This window comes from Acartia tonsa, chromosome 14 (genome assembly GCF_053477335.1).
Source record: "Acartia tonsa isolate MP-2025a chromosome 14, ASM5347733v1, whole genome shotgun sequence".
NCBI classification, from domain to species: domain Eukaryota; kingdom Metazoa; phylum Arthropoda; class Copepoda; order Calanoida; family Acartiidae; genus Acartia; species Acartia tonsa.
Genome location: NC_137273.1, coordinates 12,286,558 through 12,309,028, shown reverse-complemented (window position 1 = coordinate 12,309,028; position 22,471 = coordinate 12,286,558). Strand labels below are relative to the sequence as shown.

Here is a 22,471-nt window from a genome sequence, read left to right as displayed (position 1 = left end):
TGGTATGGGGGGAGAAACAAGATTAAATTTGGATTTAATACGATGAAATTATAGTAAATAAATTAGCCGTTAGAGGGTAAATATTTCAAATTGTTCTTAAATTTATACTTTCATCATTCATTGGTAAAAAAAGTTAAAAATTATATTTCAAGTTTTAGAAACCTATTTTTAAGAAAAGTTACATTTGAGACGAATTGATTTCACAAAGTATTCGGTAATGTAGAAAACAAACAAAATTGCTTCAAAGTTACATATTGAAAGTTGGAATATATGAATCTTCAGTGATACTATATTCTCTTTATAACACTTTATGAAGGCTTTTTGGCCAATTATATTATAGATAATAAAACAAAATAATATCAATCATATTTATTTTATATAAAAAAGAAGTATTAAAACAATTTTTATCAGAAGCAGTTTTGGGAAATTCGCATATTTTGCAAATGGAGTATTAGTAGAAAATTAGGATCATGGAAAGAAAAACGAAGTTGCGGGCTTCATCGTACGTTCACAGTAGCTTATGAAGATTAGGTTAGGTTAGGTAAAGTAAATTTTAATGATTAGAAAATATGCACCGCTTTTTGCTTCTTATAATTCCGGTATTTTTTAATTAACGTTAAGCTACAAAAAAAGCCAAGAAAGTTCTAGAAAATATGCCAAGGTTCCGTGATTCCTAATCATGCAAATCACATGATATTTAGCTAAAAAATATTTTATATTCTGTCCAGAAGGGTAGTGAGATATTACAGAATTTTAATATTTTATATCCCCTATATTTTGGACTATTTCACACCTCTCGGACAAGGGTCAGTATATACTCGTATATGGAAATATAATAATAAACCCCTTACACCCGATATTATCAGACTTTTTCCCACGGACCCCAAATAAAACGAAAATTAGCCGTTTATTGCCCTAACTTGAACATTTACAGAGTCAAAATAATATTTGAAACTTCACATATGACTGCTTTTTCTTATAAAATCTAAAATAAGATATTGGGTAATCAAATTTGACTCCCCCTCCTCAAGTGCCCCTAGAGGCCTCTAGGGGCATAGCCGCTAGTAAGAAATATAGGTATACAAGTCAATTTCAGGTTCCATGTATAATTCTGAAGGTCCTGATCCTCCAGGCATAGATGTCCAAAGAGGGGGTGAAGTGGGGATTAACCCCCTCAAACAATTTGAGGAGGGATAAATACCCCCCCCCCCCCCCCCCCAAATAAAAAATCTCTAACAAAAAAATTTTTGGCGCGCTTCCAGTGCATTTTTAGTACTAAATATTTAATAAAATTTAAATTACCCCCCAAAAAATTTTGGGGGGGTAAACAAAATTTACCCCTGCAAACAGATTTCAGTTGGGGTAATTACCCCCCCAAGCAAATTTTACCCCCAGGGTAAAAATTTTAAGGAGGTTAAAAAAAATTTGCGGCACGCTTCGCACGCCATTTTTTCCCCCTTTGACAAGAAAAATCTTTTTAGTGAGTGTGGAAGGTCACCCCTTTTCCAAAAAAAAAATTAATTTGAAATTGAAGACAAAACATTTTTTAAGAGGGTCACCCCATCCCCAGAAAAATTTAAAGTGGAAGAAAAAAATATTTGTACCGGGGGGTGTGGAAAGTCACCCCATATCATGGAAGAAAAATTTTAAAATGGAAGATAAAAAAATTTTAGATAAAATTTTTTTACGGGGGTGTGAGAGGTCACCTCACCCCCAAAAAAATTCAAAAATAAAAGAAAAAAATTTAAAAATTGAAAATGGGAACCCAGTATTAGTGTCGGACTGATTATGACGTAACAAAAAAAATTAGCCAATGAGAGGCCACTATGAATTTTACCATTGGTCAATAATGTCCTCTCATTAGCTAATTTTTTTTGTTACGTCATAATCAGTCCGACACTATTACTGGGTTCAAAAATGGAAGTTAATTTTTTTTTAATTTAAGGGGGTTTGGGAGGGTACTCAACCCCCAAAAAATATAAAATAAAAGAAAAGTATTTTTTTTTAAATTTAAGGTGGTGTTGGAGATCACCCACCCATGAAATAAAAAAGTTGAAAAATTAACAAAGGGGTTTGTCTTAAAGGAACCACTTTATATGTATAACAGAATTTGATGCCAGATAGACCATCTAGATCTTAAATATCTATTCATTGGTTGTCAAAGGTGTTTTAAAACAAGTTAGAGAAGAAAGAAAAATTACCTGCTTTCTCATGCCTTTACGAATACCTTAATCTATTTAGGTGTCCCTAACTTTTAATGTAAGCCTACCTTAAAGTTTTACTTAAAACCTTACATAAGTTTCCTAAGTAACCTTTATCAACCCCCCCCCTTCCCCTCTCTTCTCTCCTCTACCTGCTTTCTTTCCAATTAAGTACCCTTTAGCTATACCTAACTCTTTATGTAAAGCTAGTCTAATCCCCTCCCCCTTTTCAATGCCCCTAACTCATATATCAACCCTTTTGATCCACTTCTCCAAGCCTTACTTATGAAAAATAAAGGTTACCTTAATTAATTTTAAAATAATAAGAATTAAAATTCTTTCATATGCAGACAATTTGATGTCGACTTTGTGTGGATTATTTTTAATTTTACTACAATAGAAAAAAATTATAAGGCAAGATCTTATAGAAATAAAAGCTACTCTTTGTAACAAACATATCAAATTTGATAATATGTGACTCTTTGTAGATTTTAATTTTAACATCTATATAGATGTTCATTCATTTTAACCAAAAAGTCTATAGATTCAACACTTGCTTATTTCTAATATTCGATTATGTGTCATGTGTTTTACCTATATTTCACATGGTGCCTATACCAAGGTAAGAAATCACTATATAACAAGGATGACAACATCCATAAAAGCGAAGCTCTGAAATGGAAGGACAAACAAACTTTAGCACTTGTAGATTGTCAGAACTTAATTAGCAGAATATTAAGGACATACTAACATTTTTGGGACTTGTTTATAGAGATGCTTTACTTTTAACATTTTACCTTGTTGCATAAGAAATCAGTTTTCAAAAAAATCTGAAGAATCGGATAATTTTAATATACAAAAATTTGTTGTCAAAAAAGTTAAAAATCGACATGTTTCAAATGGACGTACGGACATTCTGGTATTGATTATAGAGTTTCTAAATTGTACCTAACTACTATAGGAATCATCATGCAAAGTTTGGAATCGATAGGACAATTCTAACCTGTTTAAACTAACGAAAAGAGCTAACTCTCTGTGACGAACGTACGGACGGACCGACCCTAATTATAGAAAAGCTTCGATTTTAAGAAACGTTTTTTAACCTAACTTAAAAATCTAACATCTTTAAATATTAGAGGGGTTGTAGCTATCATGTATGACAAAAACAGGATGTGTGTCTGTGTGTGTGGGACTTCTTAAAAACTAATGAAGGCTATAATACTTTTTTTTTAATTTTTAAGCTAAAAGAACAATTAGCTGTTTTAGATAATAACCTTTAAAAAAATATTCTACAGATAAAGTACAAAAGTATAGTATAATGAACCAATAGATATAGTAGATCTAGATGGTAAATCGGGCCCAACTTAATAAGGAATTTCCAAAGAGTTATCTTTATCCCAAAAAAAGTTAACTATTTAAAGATGATTTCTTCTATATGTTATGTTGTATGCTTTACATCATGTGAGGGAAGAAATTTTTTAACCATATGATTAACCTAAGCAAAGGCTTATCCTAAGAAAGACTATTTATAGCTGATTCATTTTGCGAATGATATGAAAGGATAATTGCTCTTTCTAACCAAATTCTGTTTACTTTCTAACCAATATATGGCAGATTGATCCTCCCCTGTATTCCTATTGGCTGAATTTGGGAGTATGTATCTATATTATACCTTTTAATAATTCTTACTTGATAATTTCTTTATTGGTGTTCCTTTACTTCTTCAAAACTTGAATGACAGCTTTAAATGACTTATTTTTGATTAAAGTATTTTTTGGCAATGCTTCGCCTATCTATTATTAAGTGTTGATTTAGGGAAAAGAACACTGAAAACTTTTTTTACTATGCTAAGAAAATTGCTAATAAAACATCACATGTTTTATTTTAATAGAGAAAGAGGGGACAATGGGCTATTTATTACTAGCTTATACCAATAACGAAATTAATTTTTTTTAAATCACAAACATGGTTTTCAGCTTTATTACATTTGTCCCCAACATTTCAAAATAACAATTTCTTATTTGTTGGAATAACAACATTTTGAAAATTTGATTGGTTGTTTCATTAAGTTGAGTGTTCAAGCGTTTCAACACTCAATTTTAATTTACAGTAGGTGTATTTTTGTGTATCATCATTGGGGCTGTACATTAGTCTACTGGCTTTTGTCTTATCCCTGCTAACTTTATACCTGAGCTTGATCTTTAAATCATTTCAATGGTGCACGGGGTGGTTTAGCGCACCATTGAAATGATTTAAAGATCCAGCTCTGATTTATTTCATTTGTCCCCAACATTTTAAAATAATGTTTTCTTATTCGTTGGCTTAATAACTTTTGGGACTAGTAAAATTTGATTGGTTGTTTCATTAAGTTGATTGTTAAAACGTTTCAACCATAAATTTTAATTTACAGAAGGGGTATTTTTGTGTATCATCATTGGGGTTGCACATCAATTTATTGGCTTTTGTCTTATCCCTTTGGATGCCTGTTTTTTTAACCTTTCTTTGTGAATCTAATAACTTTTAAGTTTGAGGGGTAGCTGCTATTTTAAATAACAAAAATAGGATGTTTGTCTGTGAGCTGGGACGTCCAAATGGGGGGGAGGGGATGTAAACCCCCCCTCCCCACCTTCCCCCCAATAAATTTAGGTGTTTTTAAATATGGCTACGGCATATAACTAGGAGTTGAAAAAAACCTTTTGAACTCTACTCTAAGGTTTTTTGAAAAGATTTTTTAATTCCGACCATAAACAAAAAAGTTAGCATTTTGGGAGTTTGTGACCCACCTCCCATTTTCTGAGGGGGGGGGGGGGTGGAAAATATTCCTCCCAAAAAGTTGTATTTTGTCCTAAAATTTAAAAAAAAAAATTTTTTAAGCTAAAAGAACAATTAATTTGCTGTTTTTAAAAATAACCAATTAAATTCTATTTGTTTGGCTTTAAGATTGCTTTTTTTTATGTAAAGTTGTACTTGTCATGAAAACCGTACATTAATTTGTAAGTACTTCTTGTCAACCCCCCTTCCCCTCTCCTAACATTTCTTCTTTTTGAATTTTTACCTGCTTTCTCTCCATTTAAGAACACTTTAAGTATACCTATTTCTTTATGTAAGCCTTCCTTAAAGTTATACTTACATTAATTTCTAAGTAACCCTTGTCTACCCCCCTTCCTTTCTTTATTGTCTACCTGCTTTCTCTCCAATTAAGAACCCTTTTAGTATACCCTATCTTTTTATGTAAGCCTCTCCTAGCGTTTCTTCATTTTGAATTTTTTTGGTTAAATAATGAAGTTAATTTAGAAAGTTTATGCTGAAGTTTTTTATGCATGGAAACTTTAGGCAGCTTTGAGAACCTGTTTTCCTTGAATTTTTGAAATTTTGAAAATTGTGTATTGCAGTTAAGAAATTTTGTTTTGGCTTATTTATAAAAACGTTTCCTAGTTTTATATGTATGGCTAAGCTTAACTAAAGTGTATGTAGCCTTTCTCAATGTAAAATTTAGGTAAGCCTTATAAAGTAAATTAAAATTAAAATAAAAATCATAAAATTAATGTTTTATGGACCAAAGATTTTTCAAGTTTACTAAAGTAAAAAAAAATGATTTAAGAAAGATCATGAATTAATAGTATTATACTCATTGTAATAAGTTTTTTTATATGTCTCTTTGTAAAATTTAATCTTAATAATCTTTTTTGTTGTTTATACATTTTAACCAAAAAGGTTTTTTAAATGTTTAGCATCTGCCCATTTGATTATAATTCATGATTCAGACCATGCTAAGCAAATTGCGAATAAAAAAAATTATCCTTTACAAAATATTTTGAAGCAATTCTTATAAATCTACTATCTTTAGAGGGGTTTATGTATCTTTAGAGCCGAAAGATAGAATGTATGTCTGTGTGTGTCTGGACTAAGAACTGCGCATGAAAACAGTTTGTTTTATTTTAAAAAGTTTTTTTAAAGCAAGAATAACAGTTTCCTTTTTTTACAAATATAACAAATATAAGAAGCTTCCATGAAAAGAAACCGATTTATTCCAGAAGCTAGCGAGATATTTTAGACACCCTTTATTATATCTCTTTTTAATGGCCCTTGAATTTTTTACACTTTACTTTATTTTTAAATTTTGGCGTATATTAAGGAACATCTATGAACATATCTTTCATTTGTAAGTAGAGGAAATCAGGGATCTAAAGGGATAAGACAATAGTAGATAGATTGATATTCCGTCCAAATTGAATTTGGGGATGCCTAGGCAAAATTTTTGCATTTTAATTTTTACACCCCTCCCCCCCCCCCCCAACATAAAAAAGCTTGGACGTCATTGTCCTGTACAATTAGTTATTGAAACGGTTGGATATTAAGATTAATAAACATACCACTTAAAATTTTGAAAAAAGTCCCAACAGTTATTAAGCTATTGAATAAGAAAACGTTATAATAAAACTTTGGGGACTAATGTAATATTTTAGAAAGCCCAATGACCCCTCCCTTCCTGGATTGAATGAGAATGTGTACTTGCTTTCTACCTGACTTAACTAGATAAGATACCTTTTATATTTTAAGTATACCTAAGCAATTTTATGTAACCCTAATTAAATAATTAAGAAATAAAATTTAAAAAAATATGAAAGACAAGTCTTAATTAGAGCAAAGTTTTTTTTGTCTACATAAATAGAAAAAAAGAAATATTATAGATAACTAAAAGTGTACTCATTGTAATAAATTTTGAATTATGCCTCTTTAAATGTAGAATGAAATGATCACATATATTTTGTTGTTCATTCGTTTTAACGAAAAAAATAATTTGCAAATGTTTAGGACACCTGCCCATTTCCAATATTTGAATATGATTTGTGTTTTTTATATATATTGGGGGAGGTTAATTTACCATATTTTCTATTAAAAAAATCACCCTATAAAAATATTTTTAAGTAACCATTCTTTATAATTAGAAAAATCAAAAATATCTTTAAAGAGGCCTTAGATGGTTACTTGCTATTATTTATAACACAGATAGGATGTATGTGGCGGAATTTACAAGGAACCGTGCTCAAAAACTTAAAAAAGATAGGAATATTTTTCCAAAATTTTAGTTAGAAAAACAATTGGCTGTTTTAAGACATAACCCAAAAGGTACTCGTATATCATCAAACCTGCTTTTTCTTGACATAGCTTAATGTAACTAAGAACAAAATAGGAACCCCTAGTAAACTTTATAAGGTACCTTAAACCTTTCCTAAGTCTTACTTGACATTACTACATTTAGGAATACTTAACAATAACTAAGAAACTCCAAAGGTATACTTAACTAAAAGCTTACATAAGCCTGACATAAGAAAATACCATTAGGGACACTTATCTTCGTTTGTGATTCTCACTAATATTTATAAATGTATGAATTTTTCTATCCACGGAAAGCTGTTTATAATATGATACGAGAAATAACTATTCTTAAAGTTTTAAGAGTTTGTGTGTTTGTTGATTGTTTACGAAAAGACAGCAATCTTATTTTCATTACAATGAATTAAAATAGGCATAAGTTTTTCATAAAAACCAGGGAAAAGGGAATGTGATTCTGACAAACAATCCCCACAACCCCCTTCCCCATGTCCTCCCCATTCGTACCCACCCCTCTTTGGTTACATTAAAAATCATGATATACCCCCACCTTACTTCTAAAGGTTTCGTGATTTTTTTTTGTAGAATTGATTGTTAGAATAGCTAGGCCTTATGAAAGCTAATATTTTTCTAGGAATAAGGTATAGCCAACAAGCAAAATAAATCAAAATCAATATTTGGGCGGCAGAAAAAATGTCGTCAATTCTTTATTATTCTACTGTGTGGTGCCCCCCCCCCCCCCAAATAACACGTATATTTAGGTTTCACTTTCATGATTTTTTTCGAATTCATTTCGTTGGCACGGTTGGACCCTCAGATGTCAAAACTTTATTTTAGTGTTTGGCCAAAATGACTTGGCTATTGTATCTGTAAGTACGTCTAATAACACCCTTTGCTATTTTTAAAATCCTAGAAAATTTTTTTTGCAAGAAAATTGCATAAATTCGCAACCCTTTTTAGAACCAACATAACTCGAGTTTTAAAACTTTTTATATAAAATCCTTTTTACAAAAAATATCAATAATTACTTAAAATTAAACCTGAAAGAAAAAAAAATCTCATTACACGTGTTAATTTGCATGTTTTAGGTCTTTTTTTGAGGAAAGTATAACTTCCACATTTTTGACAATAATATATTTTTTTAACATTTCAAAGTAAAATATAATAAAACTTAAACGATTTTTCTTGAATTATCAGTTGAAAATTTCATCAAACATGCAATTTAAGTGATGAAAATTTAATAAAATCATTTTTTGAATGTTTAGATTTACCAATTTTCTACATTTAAAACAAAATGTTAACAAAATTTAAAAACATTCTAATGTATAACTTTAAAAATCAATAACATTTTATAAAATGATGTTTTAAAAAATAAATCATTAAAAGGTATTAAAATGCATTTTAAGTTGCTTAAAATTAAAACGAGAATATCTTTTTACACTTTATTCTTTGTAATAGAGATTAATCGTCATTTGCTGAAAATGAAACATTTAATAAACTAATTGAATCTTTTTGTGACCATGTTTAAACTTTTTAATTTTTACACTAAGGTGTTTTTTAATGAAAATCTTTGTTGAATTCTCTTTTGCGACAAAAAAAGAAAGGGAATTTTTTACTATTTCTAGGTTATCTTATGTAATTTCAACTATATAATATGAAATAATTTTGAATTGTCTTTCTTTTGAGCCACAAAACACTGTAAAATGTAACATATATGCAAAAATAACAATTTTTGGGTATAGTCCTTTCCACGACATCCCTCCATAAGGAGCGATTCTTCGTATTTTTAAAATGGCTTTTTATAGGTTATTTTAGGTTAGGTTAGGTTATATTGTGTTAGGTGATTGCCCCACAGGGTTAGGTAATTGGCCCCGCAGGGTTAGAGCCCCCCGCAGGGGCTAGAAATAGGAGAAAAGCTACTGTGAAAAATACAAAGAATCGCTCCTTATGGAGGGATGTCGTGGAAAGGACTATACCCCAATTTTTTTAATGAATATTATAATTTCCTTATATGACATTGCGTCAGAGCTTATTCTTTAGATCATATGTTCAAGAAAAGTAGTCATTAACTTGGAGGGTTGCGCTATTTATTAGAATATTAAATAAACTTGAATGGTAAAAATATTAGCATAGCCTTTGTCAATTCAAATGCTTTAGGTATATTATTCGGAAAGTTAGTTAAAAAAGAGAGAATTTGCTGTGTATACTGTTGAAAGACTTTCAAAAATGTAAATTACAAAGCAATCCTAAAAGATCGGGTCGTAGGCGAGTCTTAGTCGGGGGTTTTCTGATAGCAAATATTGCGTTATTGGTATACAATGTAAAAAAAAAACATTTTAAAGAAATTCTTTAAATAAAACCCAACGTGTATTGGCAGTACAAACATCTTAATGCTAGCAGACATATGTTTATCAACATTTGCAGAAAACTATTTCCACAAGAAAAATTATTCAGGTTTCTACTTCACAATTTTAAATATTTCTTTCTGATTAAATGTTTGACATATATCGTATAATCATTTACCAAAAAAAATATTTTGAAAATTTAGATTTCAGAGAAGATTAATCCTTTCAAAAAACTAAGACGACATTTTGCATGTTCTGTCATGACATTTTAGAAAAAAATATAAAAAACCAAAATTTAGTATGAAAACTATTTTCATAGATTTTTCTGAAGGTATTATCGTATTCTGTGGCTTAGTTATTATCATTTACTTATATCGAAAGTGCCAAACATTGTACCCTAACTTATTCATTTAATAAAAAACCAACCGTGTTGGTATAAGCTGACATTCTACTTTATTTTATTTTCTAGACGAGCACACGAAGAAACCAATATTTCCAAGAGGAATGAAAAACTGAGGAAATTATTTAAGAGCTATCAACGAAATCTCAGGCATGGGAAAATGTATTTTAAGTCTGTTAATATTGTTCTATCAATTTAAAACTTTATTCTCATTATATTTATATAAATTGATAGAACATTGAGTGATAAATATTAGAATAAGAAATGGTTGTTGATTAATAGAATTCCCTTTTTAAAATTTTTTCCTTTATCAGGGAGGGAGGGGACAATGGGCTGTTTATTACACTACTTCCCAAAGTTTAATAATAACATTTTCTTATTCATTGGCTCAGCCAGCAACCTTGGCGAGTTTTATTGAATTTTCATAAAGTTGAGTGTCCAAACGTTTCAAAGAAGGGGTATTTTGTGTATCATCAATGGGGATGTACATCAATTTATCGGGCATTGTTATTACTTAAGATCTGTGGATTAAATACATTTTTCTGTGATAGACCTGAGCCGTGGATTGGACGTAATTTTGGAGACAATATCAATAATATGATCAAGGATACCATTGACATTGTTCAAACAATATTGAAACAACAGGTACAAATAACATCTGTAGAAAAACTATTTGGCCAACAACATTTCTCTAAATTATTATATGGATAACGAATTAAACATTAACATGGAAACAAATTAAATGGGATAAATATACAATTTTTGCATCTACGTTACTCCATACTAGAGTAAATAAAAATAAAATAGAGTAAAATAGATTGGTCTTATTTAATATTTATAATTATATCTATATTATATTCTGTGGTTTTTACGGTCATAATTGTTTAATGAAAATATATAATTTCCTAGGAGAATTTGGAGGAAAGAGTCTCTGAACAAAGGTATCTATTAAGAGATATAAGTTTTCCGGAATTGTAATGTAGGGAGTAGATTTGAAATCTGCATCAAATTTTAAGGATTTTTTATAAAATTCGTTTTTTGTATAATTCTTTATCTAAAAGCGGAAATACAAATTAAGTTAATTAATTTTGGCATCTGTGATTGGTGGATTTAAAAAATCTGCGCTCTGATTGGATGTCGTACATCATTCAACCAATTAGAGCGCAGGTAGTTTAAAATCCACCTATCCTATTGGTAAAAATTAATTAACTTAAAATGTATTTTCGCTTTTAGATAAAGAATTTTACAAAAACGAATTTTATAAAAAAAAATCCTTAAAATTTGATGCAGATTTCAAATCTACTCCCTACATTAAAATTCCGGAAAACTTATATCTCTTAGTATCTATATTGTATTACAGTACGACCATGGGAACGAATATTTTTAACTTTTTTATTTTCTACAAATAATTTTTATAATGAACTGTTGGCGCCTTCAATTCTTTCTTTTGGCCATCAAAAACAACCACCCAACGCATCTCCACTTCTACCCTTTACTGTTAATTTAAAAAAAAATACATATTTCTAAGCCCTGGAGGCGGATCTTGCTCTGCCGATGCCACTCCTTATTCTTTACTATCACCACCAGGTCTTGTGATATGATGGAAACATTTCCAGAATTTATGTATGCAAACTATTTGCTTCTTATTTTTTGCCTATGAAAAACATTTTGAAGTAATTAATTAAAACAACCACATATTCTTTGTGTTTAAATTATTTTCAATTTAGAGCAATTGAGCTGAGCAGTGACTCTGAGGATGAATTGATGACCGAGGAACAACAGGCCAATAAAATGCAGGTTAGTACAGACATAAGTTTACAGTATATAGTGTATTATTATATTCCATCCCTATGATAGTTTCTCAGGATGGGAGGGGACATCGGGCTGTTCATAACATCATTCCCCAAAGTTTTATAATTAAATTGGAATCAAAAATTATAATCTACAGAAGGGGTAAATTTAGATTTTATTATGGGGTATGTACATCAATTTTCGGCCATTGTCTTATCCCTTTAGGTCCCAAAATTTTCAGTATTTCACGTAATGGGAAATTAGGTATATCTATATTCACCAGGATTCTTTTGTTTCTTATAAAGTTATATTCTGACAAAGATATAGGGATGGAGTGTATTTTCATATCCGATGGTTTAAAAAAACTAAAATTATAAAAACTTGAAAAGTATAATTTATAAGGATATAGAAATTATTTCCATTCGCTAATCAGAGATGAAATTTCCAAGATTATCTACGAGACCTACGTCTAAGAGAAGGAAAATAATTATTTTTGGGACATTTTATTATTGAGAGGTATCATTCAAAAGAGGCGGAGTAGAAATTGAATTGAAATATTGTTTAGAAACTTTTGTACATAATCGTCCTTGTTTTTAGTCACCTGTTGAGCTAGAAGACGACATTGAAATGTGCGTTCTGGAAATGGTTTCCAACGACACAGCTGATCAGGAGGAAACAGCTGATAATGGTAGGAAATCAGCTGACATAATAAGCTCTTCAGGGATTGATCCTTTAATTAGATTTTGTGAATTAAACTAAAAATTCCAATTTTTACATTGCTTTTTATATAAATGCACCCAAAAAAATGAATACCTACATTTCAATATAATTAAAATACTCTAACTTCTCTTTCCTTTTTTTGGCTTCCACTTTACTTGGTAATTTTGTTTATTATCATTGGTGATGTACATCAATTTGTCTTCCATTGTCATATACCGAATGACTGACAAACATTATTCAAATTCAAATAAGGATTGAACTTAGGAAGAAAATCAGCTGATTCAGGAAGGAGATCAGCTGATTCAGGAAGAAGATCAGCTGGCCTAGGCAGCGACTCTGGCGATGAAGACGACATTGGACTGGTTGAAGTTCTTAAGGTACCGGGACAATAGTAGTTCAATTCTTCTTCCCGTCCATATGATTATTATACTGAACAAATTAGGGGAAGATTGTTTGTCTGTTGTGCTATCCATGCAAACAATTTGGGGTTACAGAAATCAAATCTCACACAAGCCTGACAATTCCTGCAGCTTTATTAGGTTGTTTTCAATGAAACTCCAATTGTTTTCAAGTAACGTTTTTTATTCGTTTGCTTAACAACTTTAGAGACTTGCATTAAATATTGAATGGTTGGTTCATTTCAATAATCTACATATGGGGTGATTTGTGTATCATCATCAACTTATCGGCCATAGTTTTATCCCTTTAGATCCCTGGTCATTTCAAAGGTATTTTTAATTTAAGGAAAAGAATCAAGCCTTTGACCTGGATGAACTGGATCAGGACAGTTTGAAGGTATGTAGACGTTTCTCAATCTAGTCTAATGAATATAATTACATCGGTGGATATCGACTTAAGAAATCTGGTGAGATAATTCCCAGAAATATTCTGAAATATCCCTTAACCTAAATTAAGGGTTAACATTCAAGTACCCCCCCCCCCCCCCCCAGCCCCCCACCTTTCTCTTTCAGACACATCCTGTTTCCTAGAACCGTTTCCAATCCATGAAAAAAAAATTTTTGAAAATTTGTTAAGCGTTTTAAAAATATATTGTTATGCATCCAATTATCCAATAATTAAAGTTTATTAATTAATTTAAGTAAAATAAACTTCATATTATTTTGTTTTCATTAGGAAAAGCAGGAGGACTTGAATAGGTTACTCCAGGTTGAGCAACAAGAACAAGATGCTGCACTGGAGGCTAGTGGCGCAGCAACAAATAATGAACAAGATAGTGGAGCAGCTACAAATGATGAACAAGATGCTTCACACTGCGCGGCAACAAATGATGAACCTGTACATAACACTAGTGGCAACTCTGACGCCACCGTTGCGAATGAGGAGAAACAAATTCCAGGTATAAAAAAACAGCAACGACCTTTTTATCTCCACCTCAAATATTGTTTTAGATTTATTTCGCTTTCTGTCTATATCTTGTTACAATATCAAAGACAATTATTTCCATGAGTAGTACAGCAACCACAAACTACCAATAATTGGTCAGATGCTCATTTTTCCATAAAAGGCCCAGAGATGGGTTCTTAAAAGATGCCGCGTTTTTTCGACAATTTTTTAGACATTGATTGATTGAACGAAGACGATGGGATTTCAACACAGAGTATACAACATAAGAATTAAAAATAATACAACTTAAATCCATTTTGCGCTGCATATTTATTAATGCATCTTTTTAGAGCTGTGTTAGACATTATACAAATGGCTAAAATAATAATTTAAAATTTTGAATTCTCAAGTTGAATACTCTGTTATAATCGTACGGGGCATTGATCTTCGAGATGGAATAAGGTTTTTAACAGAGTATACAAATTTAGAATTCAAAATTTCAAAATTATTATTTTCGCCATTTGTATAATGTCTAATACAGATATAAAAGGATGCATTAATAAATATGCAGCGAAAATGGATTTAAGTTGTATTAGACATTATCATATCGTCTTCGTTCAATCAAGCAATGTCTAAAAAATTGTCGAAAAAACGCGGCATCTTTTAAGAACCCATCTCAGGGATCATGAGGGACAATTTAATCTAAGGTATATTTCGCACATGATGAGAAAAGTTATTTCTCGAATCATATTATAAACAGCTTTCCGCGGATATAGAATGTACAATTATAAGATTAAAACCAGTTTTTTTAACCCCGAGGTACCGAAGGCACGAGCTAAAAAACTGGCTTTAATCTAATGATTGTACATTTTTATATTCGTAGAAAGCTGGATATAATACGATGCTAGACATAGTTTTTTTCGTATTGATGAGAACCGGTTCTTATCCACCGGATTCGAATGAAAACGAGAAACAAAATTAACCCTTCTTGGGATAAAAATTTTGGTTTAAAAGGTTGATCACTACTAGTTTGTAACTACCAATCAAATATAAGCACCCAAAGATTAACATGTAATTTACAGTCCAATGACCCCTCCCTTAATGTCTATTCATAAATTTTTATCTATTTTCAGATGATGTTTCAGATGCGAGCACAAAGTCCCCAGAATATAATATTTCAGACGACGACGATGAAGGAGATATTTAGAAAGTAAAATTTTGATTTTGTATGCCATAAAAAAGTTGGTTTTGGATTTATTTTTTTACTTATATATTTTTGTATTTTTTCCATTAAAAATAATTATGTAATTGCTATCTACTTACAAATATTTTGTCTTAAATTTGCCTTAAATTTATGCATATTATTTTTGCTTGAGATTGAAAAATGAGATTTAATTTAATTTTTTTTCATATAACCTATACCTAAAGTTTTTATTTTGTTTGAAGGCTCTGTACTTATATTATATTTGAAAAAAAACAATAAAAATGCTTTTGATAATTTACCATTGAAAAGCAGATTTAAAATTGCATTTTAGTTTCATGTAACCAATTTTGTTTTGTTTTGTTTTGTTTAAGATATTTTTTTACTTACAAATGAATTTTTTGTTTCTTTAAAAATACTTTTGGAGGTACTGTATTTTAAATATTACATATTTATGCTGAAAAAAATTGCTTTTGTTGTTTTTCCATTAAAAGCCAGATTTAAAATTGCATTTTTTGTTTAAGTTACCTAGTTCATTTTTTATTTTAAATAGCCTATATTTTTGTTTTGTTTTTAAGACTTTTTAAGTACTTAACTTCAGTTTTTCTCTTTGTTCATTATACACCTGGCATTTTTTTCTGTATTGATTTTTCTCTTTTACGAGTTACCAGTGAATTTGAAGATTATTTTTATACCTATCTTGTAAAAATATTTTTTTTAAATAAAAATATTTAAAAGCATGAACCTTTTTTTAAAATATTTACTTATTTCTTTATCAGGAGGCCTCTAGGGAAACTGGAGGAGGGGAGAGTCGAATTTGATAACCCAATTTATTATTATAGATTTTTAAAGAAAAAGTAAAAAAATTTGGGGGGTTGCCCCCCCCCCCCACCCATTTTGAATTTTAGTTTAAAGAATAAAATTCTAGGGACAATTTCTCTTGGGAGGCTTGTTGTACTCTCCCCCAAAATAGTTATAAACCTTTCCGGGACCTATGAGAAGCTATCCTTTTAAGGACAACCCGATCGGTTCAGCGGTTAGCAAGATCCTTTCATACACATAGACAAACAGACATCTTGTTACTTTTTTATAAGGATAATATCTACCTATTCCTTTATTAATATTTACCTATTTAGTATTTACATTTTACCTATTCCTTTATCCCTGATTAATATTTATGATAATATTTACCTTTTCCTTTATCCTGCCAATATTTTCATATTTCTTTATCCCTGCTAATATTTACATATTTCTTTATCCCTAATAATATTTAACTATTCCTTTATCCCTGATAATACTTCCCTATTCCTTTATCCCTGAATAGTATTTACCTATTCCTTTATCCCTGCTAATATTTACCTATTCCTTTATCCCTGCTAATATTTACCTATTCCTTTATCCCTGCTAATATTTACCTATTCCATTATCCCTGCTAATATTTACCTATTCCTTTATCCATGCTAATATATACCTATTCCTTTATCCCTGATATAATTTACCTATTCCTTTTCTCCTGATTAATATTGACCTATTCCTTTATCCCTGATGTTATTTACCTATTCCTTTATCCCTGATTAATATTTACCTATTCCTTTATTCCTGCTAATATTTACCTATTCCTTTATCCCTGGTAATATATACCTATTCCTTTGTCCCTGATATTTACCTATTTCTTTATTCCTGATAATATTTACCTATTCCTTTATCCCTGATAATATTTACCTATTCCTTTATCCCTGATTAAAATTTACTTATTCCTTTATCCCTGATAATATTTACCTATTCCTTTATCCCTGATTAAAATTTACTTATTCCCTTATTCCTGCCAATGTTTACGTATTCCTGTTCCCTGAATTATAATTACCTATTACTTAACCCCTGCTAATATTTACCTATTCCTTTATCTCTGATTAATATTTACCTATTCCTTTATCCCTGATAATATTTATCTATTCCTTTATCCGTGATTAATATGTAACTATTCCTTTATCCCTGTTTAATATTTATCTATTCCTTTATCCCTGATCAATATTTTTCCTATTCCTTTATCCCTGCTATTATTTACCTATTCCTTTATCCCTGCTAATATTTACCTATTCCTTTATCCCTGATCAATATTTACCTATTCCTTTATCTTAATATCATTTACCTATTCCTTAATCCCTACTAATATTTACCTATTCCTTTAAAAAATAGATAAATATCTATTCCTTTATCCATGATAATATTTACCTATTCCTTTATCTCTGATTATATTTACCTATTCCTTTATCTCTGATTATATTTACCTATTCCTTTATCTCTGATTATATTTACCTATTCCTTTATCCGTGATAATATTTACCTATTCCTTTATCTCTGATTATATTTACCTATTCCTTTATCCCTGATAATATTTACCTATTCCTTTATCCCTGATAATATTTAACTATTCCATTATCCGTGATAATATTTACCTATTCCTTTATCTCTGATTATATTTACCTATTCCTTTATCTCTGATTATATTTACCTATTCCTTTATCTCTGATTATATTTACCTATTCCTTTATCTCTGATTAATATTTACCTATTCCTTTATTCCTGATTAATATTTACATATTCCTTTATCTTTGCTAATTCTAAGTATATTAAAAAAGGAATTGACAAATGTGTTTTTTTTTCGATATCACATCTTTGGCCTTATGTGTTTGAGTTGAAATATGCAGAAGAGCTAAAATCCTTTCTATCTCTATTGGTCTCTAAAAAATCTAGAGATAATAGTTATTTTTCGCATCTCATTATAAACGGCTTTCCGCGGATATAGAATGTACAATTATGAGATTAAGACTAGTTTTTTTAGCCCCGAGGTGTCGAAGGCACCGGCTAAAAAAACTGGTTTTAATCTTAATTGTACATTCCCATATAAACAACCCCTTAAATAGTGGATGTAAATGTTCATTTATTTCCCGGGTATGATCGTGAATAAATGATGACCTATCGGTCCATCATTTATTCCCTCGGGTAAAAAATATTCATTCCTAAACAAAAAACTGAACAGGAATACCCCATTTTTATATTCGTAGAAAGCTGGATATAATACGATGCTAGACATAGTTTTTTTCGTATGGATGAGAACCGGTTCCTATCCACCGGATTCGAATGAATGGGTACATGGCGTTCCTGCAACTGGCAGAAATACATCTGGATGTATTTTTGACAAAATGTAAAACACTCTGCCAAAAATACAGTCATACTTAAAGTAACCGCCATAAATACATCTGACACAGGCATTTATACATCCAAAATTGTCAATTTCACATCTATTTCTTGACAATTTTACATCTAAAATTTTTTATATGTCATAAATACATCCTATACATTTTAATTAATAATAAACAATAGTGAACTGTATAGAAGACATTTATTATCAATTCAAGATATCAATACTTGGAAAATGCAGCAACCTATTTCTTAAAATATGATCTTCCTCTCTTGGGACTGTACAAAAATAAAGAATTTAAAAAGATATATTAGATATTTCTTTAATTCACTGATTAGATTTTATGTAAGTATTATCTATAATTCTTACACTTTTGAATTTTTAAAAAGTTACTTGAAAATTTAATTATGATTCCTTTTTCTACAAAATTTTTGAAATTGGACCATCAACACAAAAGAAATAGAGGAAAATGTGATAAATATTAAAATAACCAAAAACCGGCTAAAAAGGAGTCTGACAACCATGGATGTTTTATCGTTAATTATACTTCGAATTAATGGAAATGTTGACAAGAAGTTTTAGCCTTCTATCTGAAAAAGGAGCTAAGGAAATCGTGTTTTCCGCACTTCATCTCTTACAGATGGACACTGACAGACATTTGGAGTTATAGAGTAGCTTCACTACTAAAAAAAAACTTAGTGCCTCTTTTAGTTAACTTAGGGAAAATAATTATATTTTAGAATTAGGTATTTTTAGATTAGGCGTTTAGATATACTAAAATTAGGTACTTTTAGATTAAGCGTTTTAATATTAGACATTTAAAAAATTAGATATTTTTAATTAGGCATTTTTAGTTAGGCATTTTTAAATTAGGCATTTATAAATTAGGTGTTTTTAAATTAGGTGTTTTTATAGTAGGCGTTTTTAACATTAGCTATTTTTAAACTTAGGTATTTTTAATTAGGCATTTTAATTTCATTATTTTTATTTAAAAACATAATTATAATTTTGCCTCTCTTTCTTTGAAATATTATGGGATCCAATATTTTTTATTTTAAATTATCGTCCTGAAATGTACAGGATGTATTTATGACATAAAAAAGTTTAGATGTGAAATTGGCAAGAAATAGATGTATAATTGACAATTTTGGATGTTTAAATGCCTGTGTTAGATGTATTTTTGTCAGCATACCTACGATATAAAGCAAATTACTGTCGAATTTACATCCAGACAAACAATTTTGACAAAAATATGTACATCCACTGTCCTGACCGGCAACGTCCTGAATGAATACGAGAATTTTTTTTACATTTATTTCTAGACCCTTAAAGAAGGTAACTTTTTAGGTAATCAGAAGAATTAGATTAGAAAAAGTATTACGTCTAATTGGTAATGCCCTGACGATTATTTAATTATTTTCTAAAAATTTGTTTTACTCAGCAGCTTTCCAGGATGAACAGAGCTGGATCTTTAAATCATTTTAGTAGTGAGCCAGATCGGGGTGAGCCGAATTTCAGCCAATCACAGCGAGGCATTTCATAAAATCTGGCTCACCATTAAAATGATTTAAAGATCCAGTTAATTTTTCTTGATGAGTATCTACTCTGCATCTCACTTGGTCCATCAGTATGTCAGTAATGCACCAGAGGAGGATATTAAATTTATCTTTTGCTAAGGAAATATCGCTGACTAATCATTAGACCTTTTCATGAAAATACACTTTTTCGAATTTTAGTCTTCTGCTAACCTAAAAAGTTACTTTAGGAGCCTAGAAATACATGTACAAAATTTCAGCTCTCTATCTCTACTGGCGACCTAGCGCCAGGCATGTAAAATATCAACAGATAACGGTAGCACGGCGGTTTTAACAGTATCTCAGCAATGCGCAGGTTTTAAGCTCTTCTGCATATTTCAATTTAAACACAAACAAAGGTATATTATCCCAAAAATCTTTTGTCAAAGTCTACTCTACACCTAGCGCCAGTCAGTTTTCTAAAATCGTGCATTTTATACCTGTGAAAATAGAAATCGCCAGCGCTAGGTCTAGAGTAGACTTTGACAAAAGATTTTTGGGATATTATATCTTTGGCCTTATGTGTTTGAATTGAAATATGCAGAACACCTAAATTCATCTTCTAAGCCATTCTCTAAGCATTTTTTTTTATGAAATAACGGGATTTCAAAACTGCCCTTTGAAAGGGCCTAAAAAATATTTTTTTTACCACTTTTTTCACTGCTTATAGTTACAACTTATTAAGATATTATGTTCAGTTAAAAAAAATCGGCGCCTCCAGCACCAAAACCGGCAAAAACTGGCAGTTAAACTTCTGTGCCCCTACTTGCCCCCCTCTTCGGCCAACAGTAGTTATCTCAAGAAGTAAAAGAGATATCACACAGAAAGAAAATTTTTAAAATAAAACTGAACTAAGTAACCATTACCATTAACTCTGAAACGGTAGGACAAACGAACATTAAACCTTGTAGTGCGTCAGAACTGAGTAATCCGAATATAAATGAATAAAAATCAACACAAATCAGCTTAAATACAGGATAATGCTTAAGGACATACTTACATTTTTATACTTGATTATAGAAATGCTTCGCTTATAACATTGTACTTTGTTGTCGCATAGGAATCGGTATACAAAAATTCCGAACAATCAGATTATTACATCACTTAGAAATTTGTTGTTGAATTGCCAAAAAAGCAACATGATTAAAATAGACATACGGACATTCTGGTAATGATTATAGAGTTGCTACGCTTTCCAAACCGTAACTAAGTTTAAAATCGATATGACAATTCTAAAATGCATAAAAAAGATATCCATTCCATTGTAGAATACAAATAGTGGTTGAAACGTTTGGACACTCAACTTGATGAACCTACCAATCCAAATTTAATTTAAGTCCCCCATAGTTAATAAGCCAACGAACAAGAAAACATGGGTATAGTCCTTTCCACGACATCCCTCCATAAGGAGCGATTCTTCGTATTTTTAAAATGGCTTTTTATAGGTTAATTTAGGTTAGGTTAGGTTGTATTGTGTTAGGTGATTGCCCCACATGGTTAGGTAATTGGCCCCGCAGGGTTAGAGTCCCCCGTAGGGGCTAGAAATAGGAGAAAAGCTACTGTGAAAAATACGAAGAATCGCTCCTTATGGAGGGATGTCGTGGAAAGGACTATACCCGAAAACATTGTTATAACAAGGGACTAGTGTAATAAACAGCCTTATGTACCCTACCTCCCTGGACATTAGACATACAGATAACCCTTAGTCAAAGAGCAGCTCTCCTCAATAGCAAAAAAACATGATTTTTTTGAGACGCAAATTTTTATTTACATTCGTTTTTTTGGTGTAAATGTAAAAACATTTATCTATAAATACAAATATAATATTTAATATTGTATCTGTATGCCCACTGGACAGAGACATACAGACAAACAGACAAACTACAAGTATTATTAATAATAATACAGCCAGTAGCAAACCCTGGCCATTCCAAATAAAATTTTGGAAACAAAAAGCAGGAATTATTTTAATATTTTTTTTACAGGTTTTTCATTCTATGTTTGATAATATTCTATTTTTTATTTAGGTAGAGTGGTTGAGAAAGATTTTTAAAGGAGCTATTAAAGTTATAGGATTTTGAATTTTCTTGAAATTGTGCTATTTTTCTTTATATTTAAACATGTACAATGTGTACAGAGAAATACAGTAAAGTAATGTGTAATTGTGTACAATCAGAGTGTATGTACACTATTTTGTACACATCAATGAACAATTTACACAAAAAAATGGATTAATTTATTTTAAAAAATGCTCCTAAATTAATTTTCATTAATGTGCACAAAAAGAAGAAAAATTAATTAATAATTCATAAAAAAAAACGTAATGGCAAGATTTGGTAAAGGGGGTGTAAAAAAATTCAACTAAAAATTGGTTTCTTCACAGAGAGTAGTAGCAGTGGTTTTTTTTAAAGAAAAAATAGTGAATTTTAAAATACAATTTATATTTTAATTTCAATTTCTAAAAAGTTTTTTGACTAATTTGAATTAATTAAGAAAAAATATTGCAAAGTTTTATATTATTAATGTATTTTAATTCACCAAATTAGAAATAACTTAGAAGGCATAAAAAAAAAGAATA

General features: G+C 30.2%; 2 protein-coding genes across 4 annotated transcripts in view; one reads left to right on the top strand and one right to left on the bottom strand.

Moving 5' to 3' along the window:
* Positions 1–15,854, top strand: part of LOC145305753 (uncharacterized) — a 92,507-nt gene extending 76,653 nt beyond the window's left edge. The window contains exons 59-67 of the mRNA XM_080147528.1: positions 10,131–10,211; positions 10,613–10,706; positions 10,971–11,002; positions 11,789–11,858; positions 12,450–12,574; positions 12,838–12,949; positions 13,317–13,367; positions 13,707–13,929; positions 15,050–15,854. Coding sequence (XP_080003654.1) covers positions 10,131–10,211; positions 10,613–10,706; positions 10,971–11,002; positions 11,789–11,858; positions 12,450–12,574; positions 12,838–12,949; positions 13,317–13,367; positions 13,707–13,929; positions 15,050–15,123 — 862 coding nt within the window. The 3' untranslated portion in view covers positions 15,124–15,854. The remainder of the gene's footprint in view (positions 1–10,130; positions 10,212–10,612; positions 10,707–10,970; positions 11,003–11,788; positions 11,859–12,449; positions 12,575–12,837; positions 12,950–13,316; positions 13,368–13,706; positions 13,930–15,049) is intronic.
* Positions 15,855–21,636: 5,782 nt separating this feature from the next.
* Positions 21,637–22,471, bottom strand: part of LOC145305756 (dual specificity tyrosine-phosphorylation-regulated kinase 2-like) — a 180,320-nt gene continuing 179,485 nt past the window's right edge. For 2 of the 3 annotated variants that reach the window (XM_080147536.1, XM_080147537.1), the window contains one exon: positions 21,637–21,888. The gene's annotated coding sequence lies outside the window, so the exon portion shown is untranslated. Of the gene's footprint in view, positions 21,906–22,471 lie in introns of all 3 variants that reach the window. The other variant, XM_080147535.1, reaches the window with a different exon arrangement.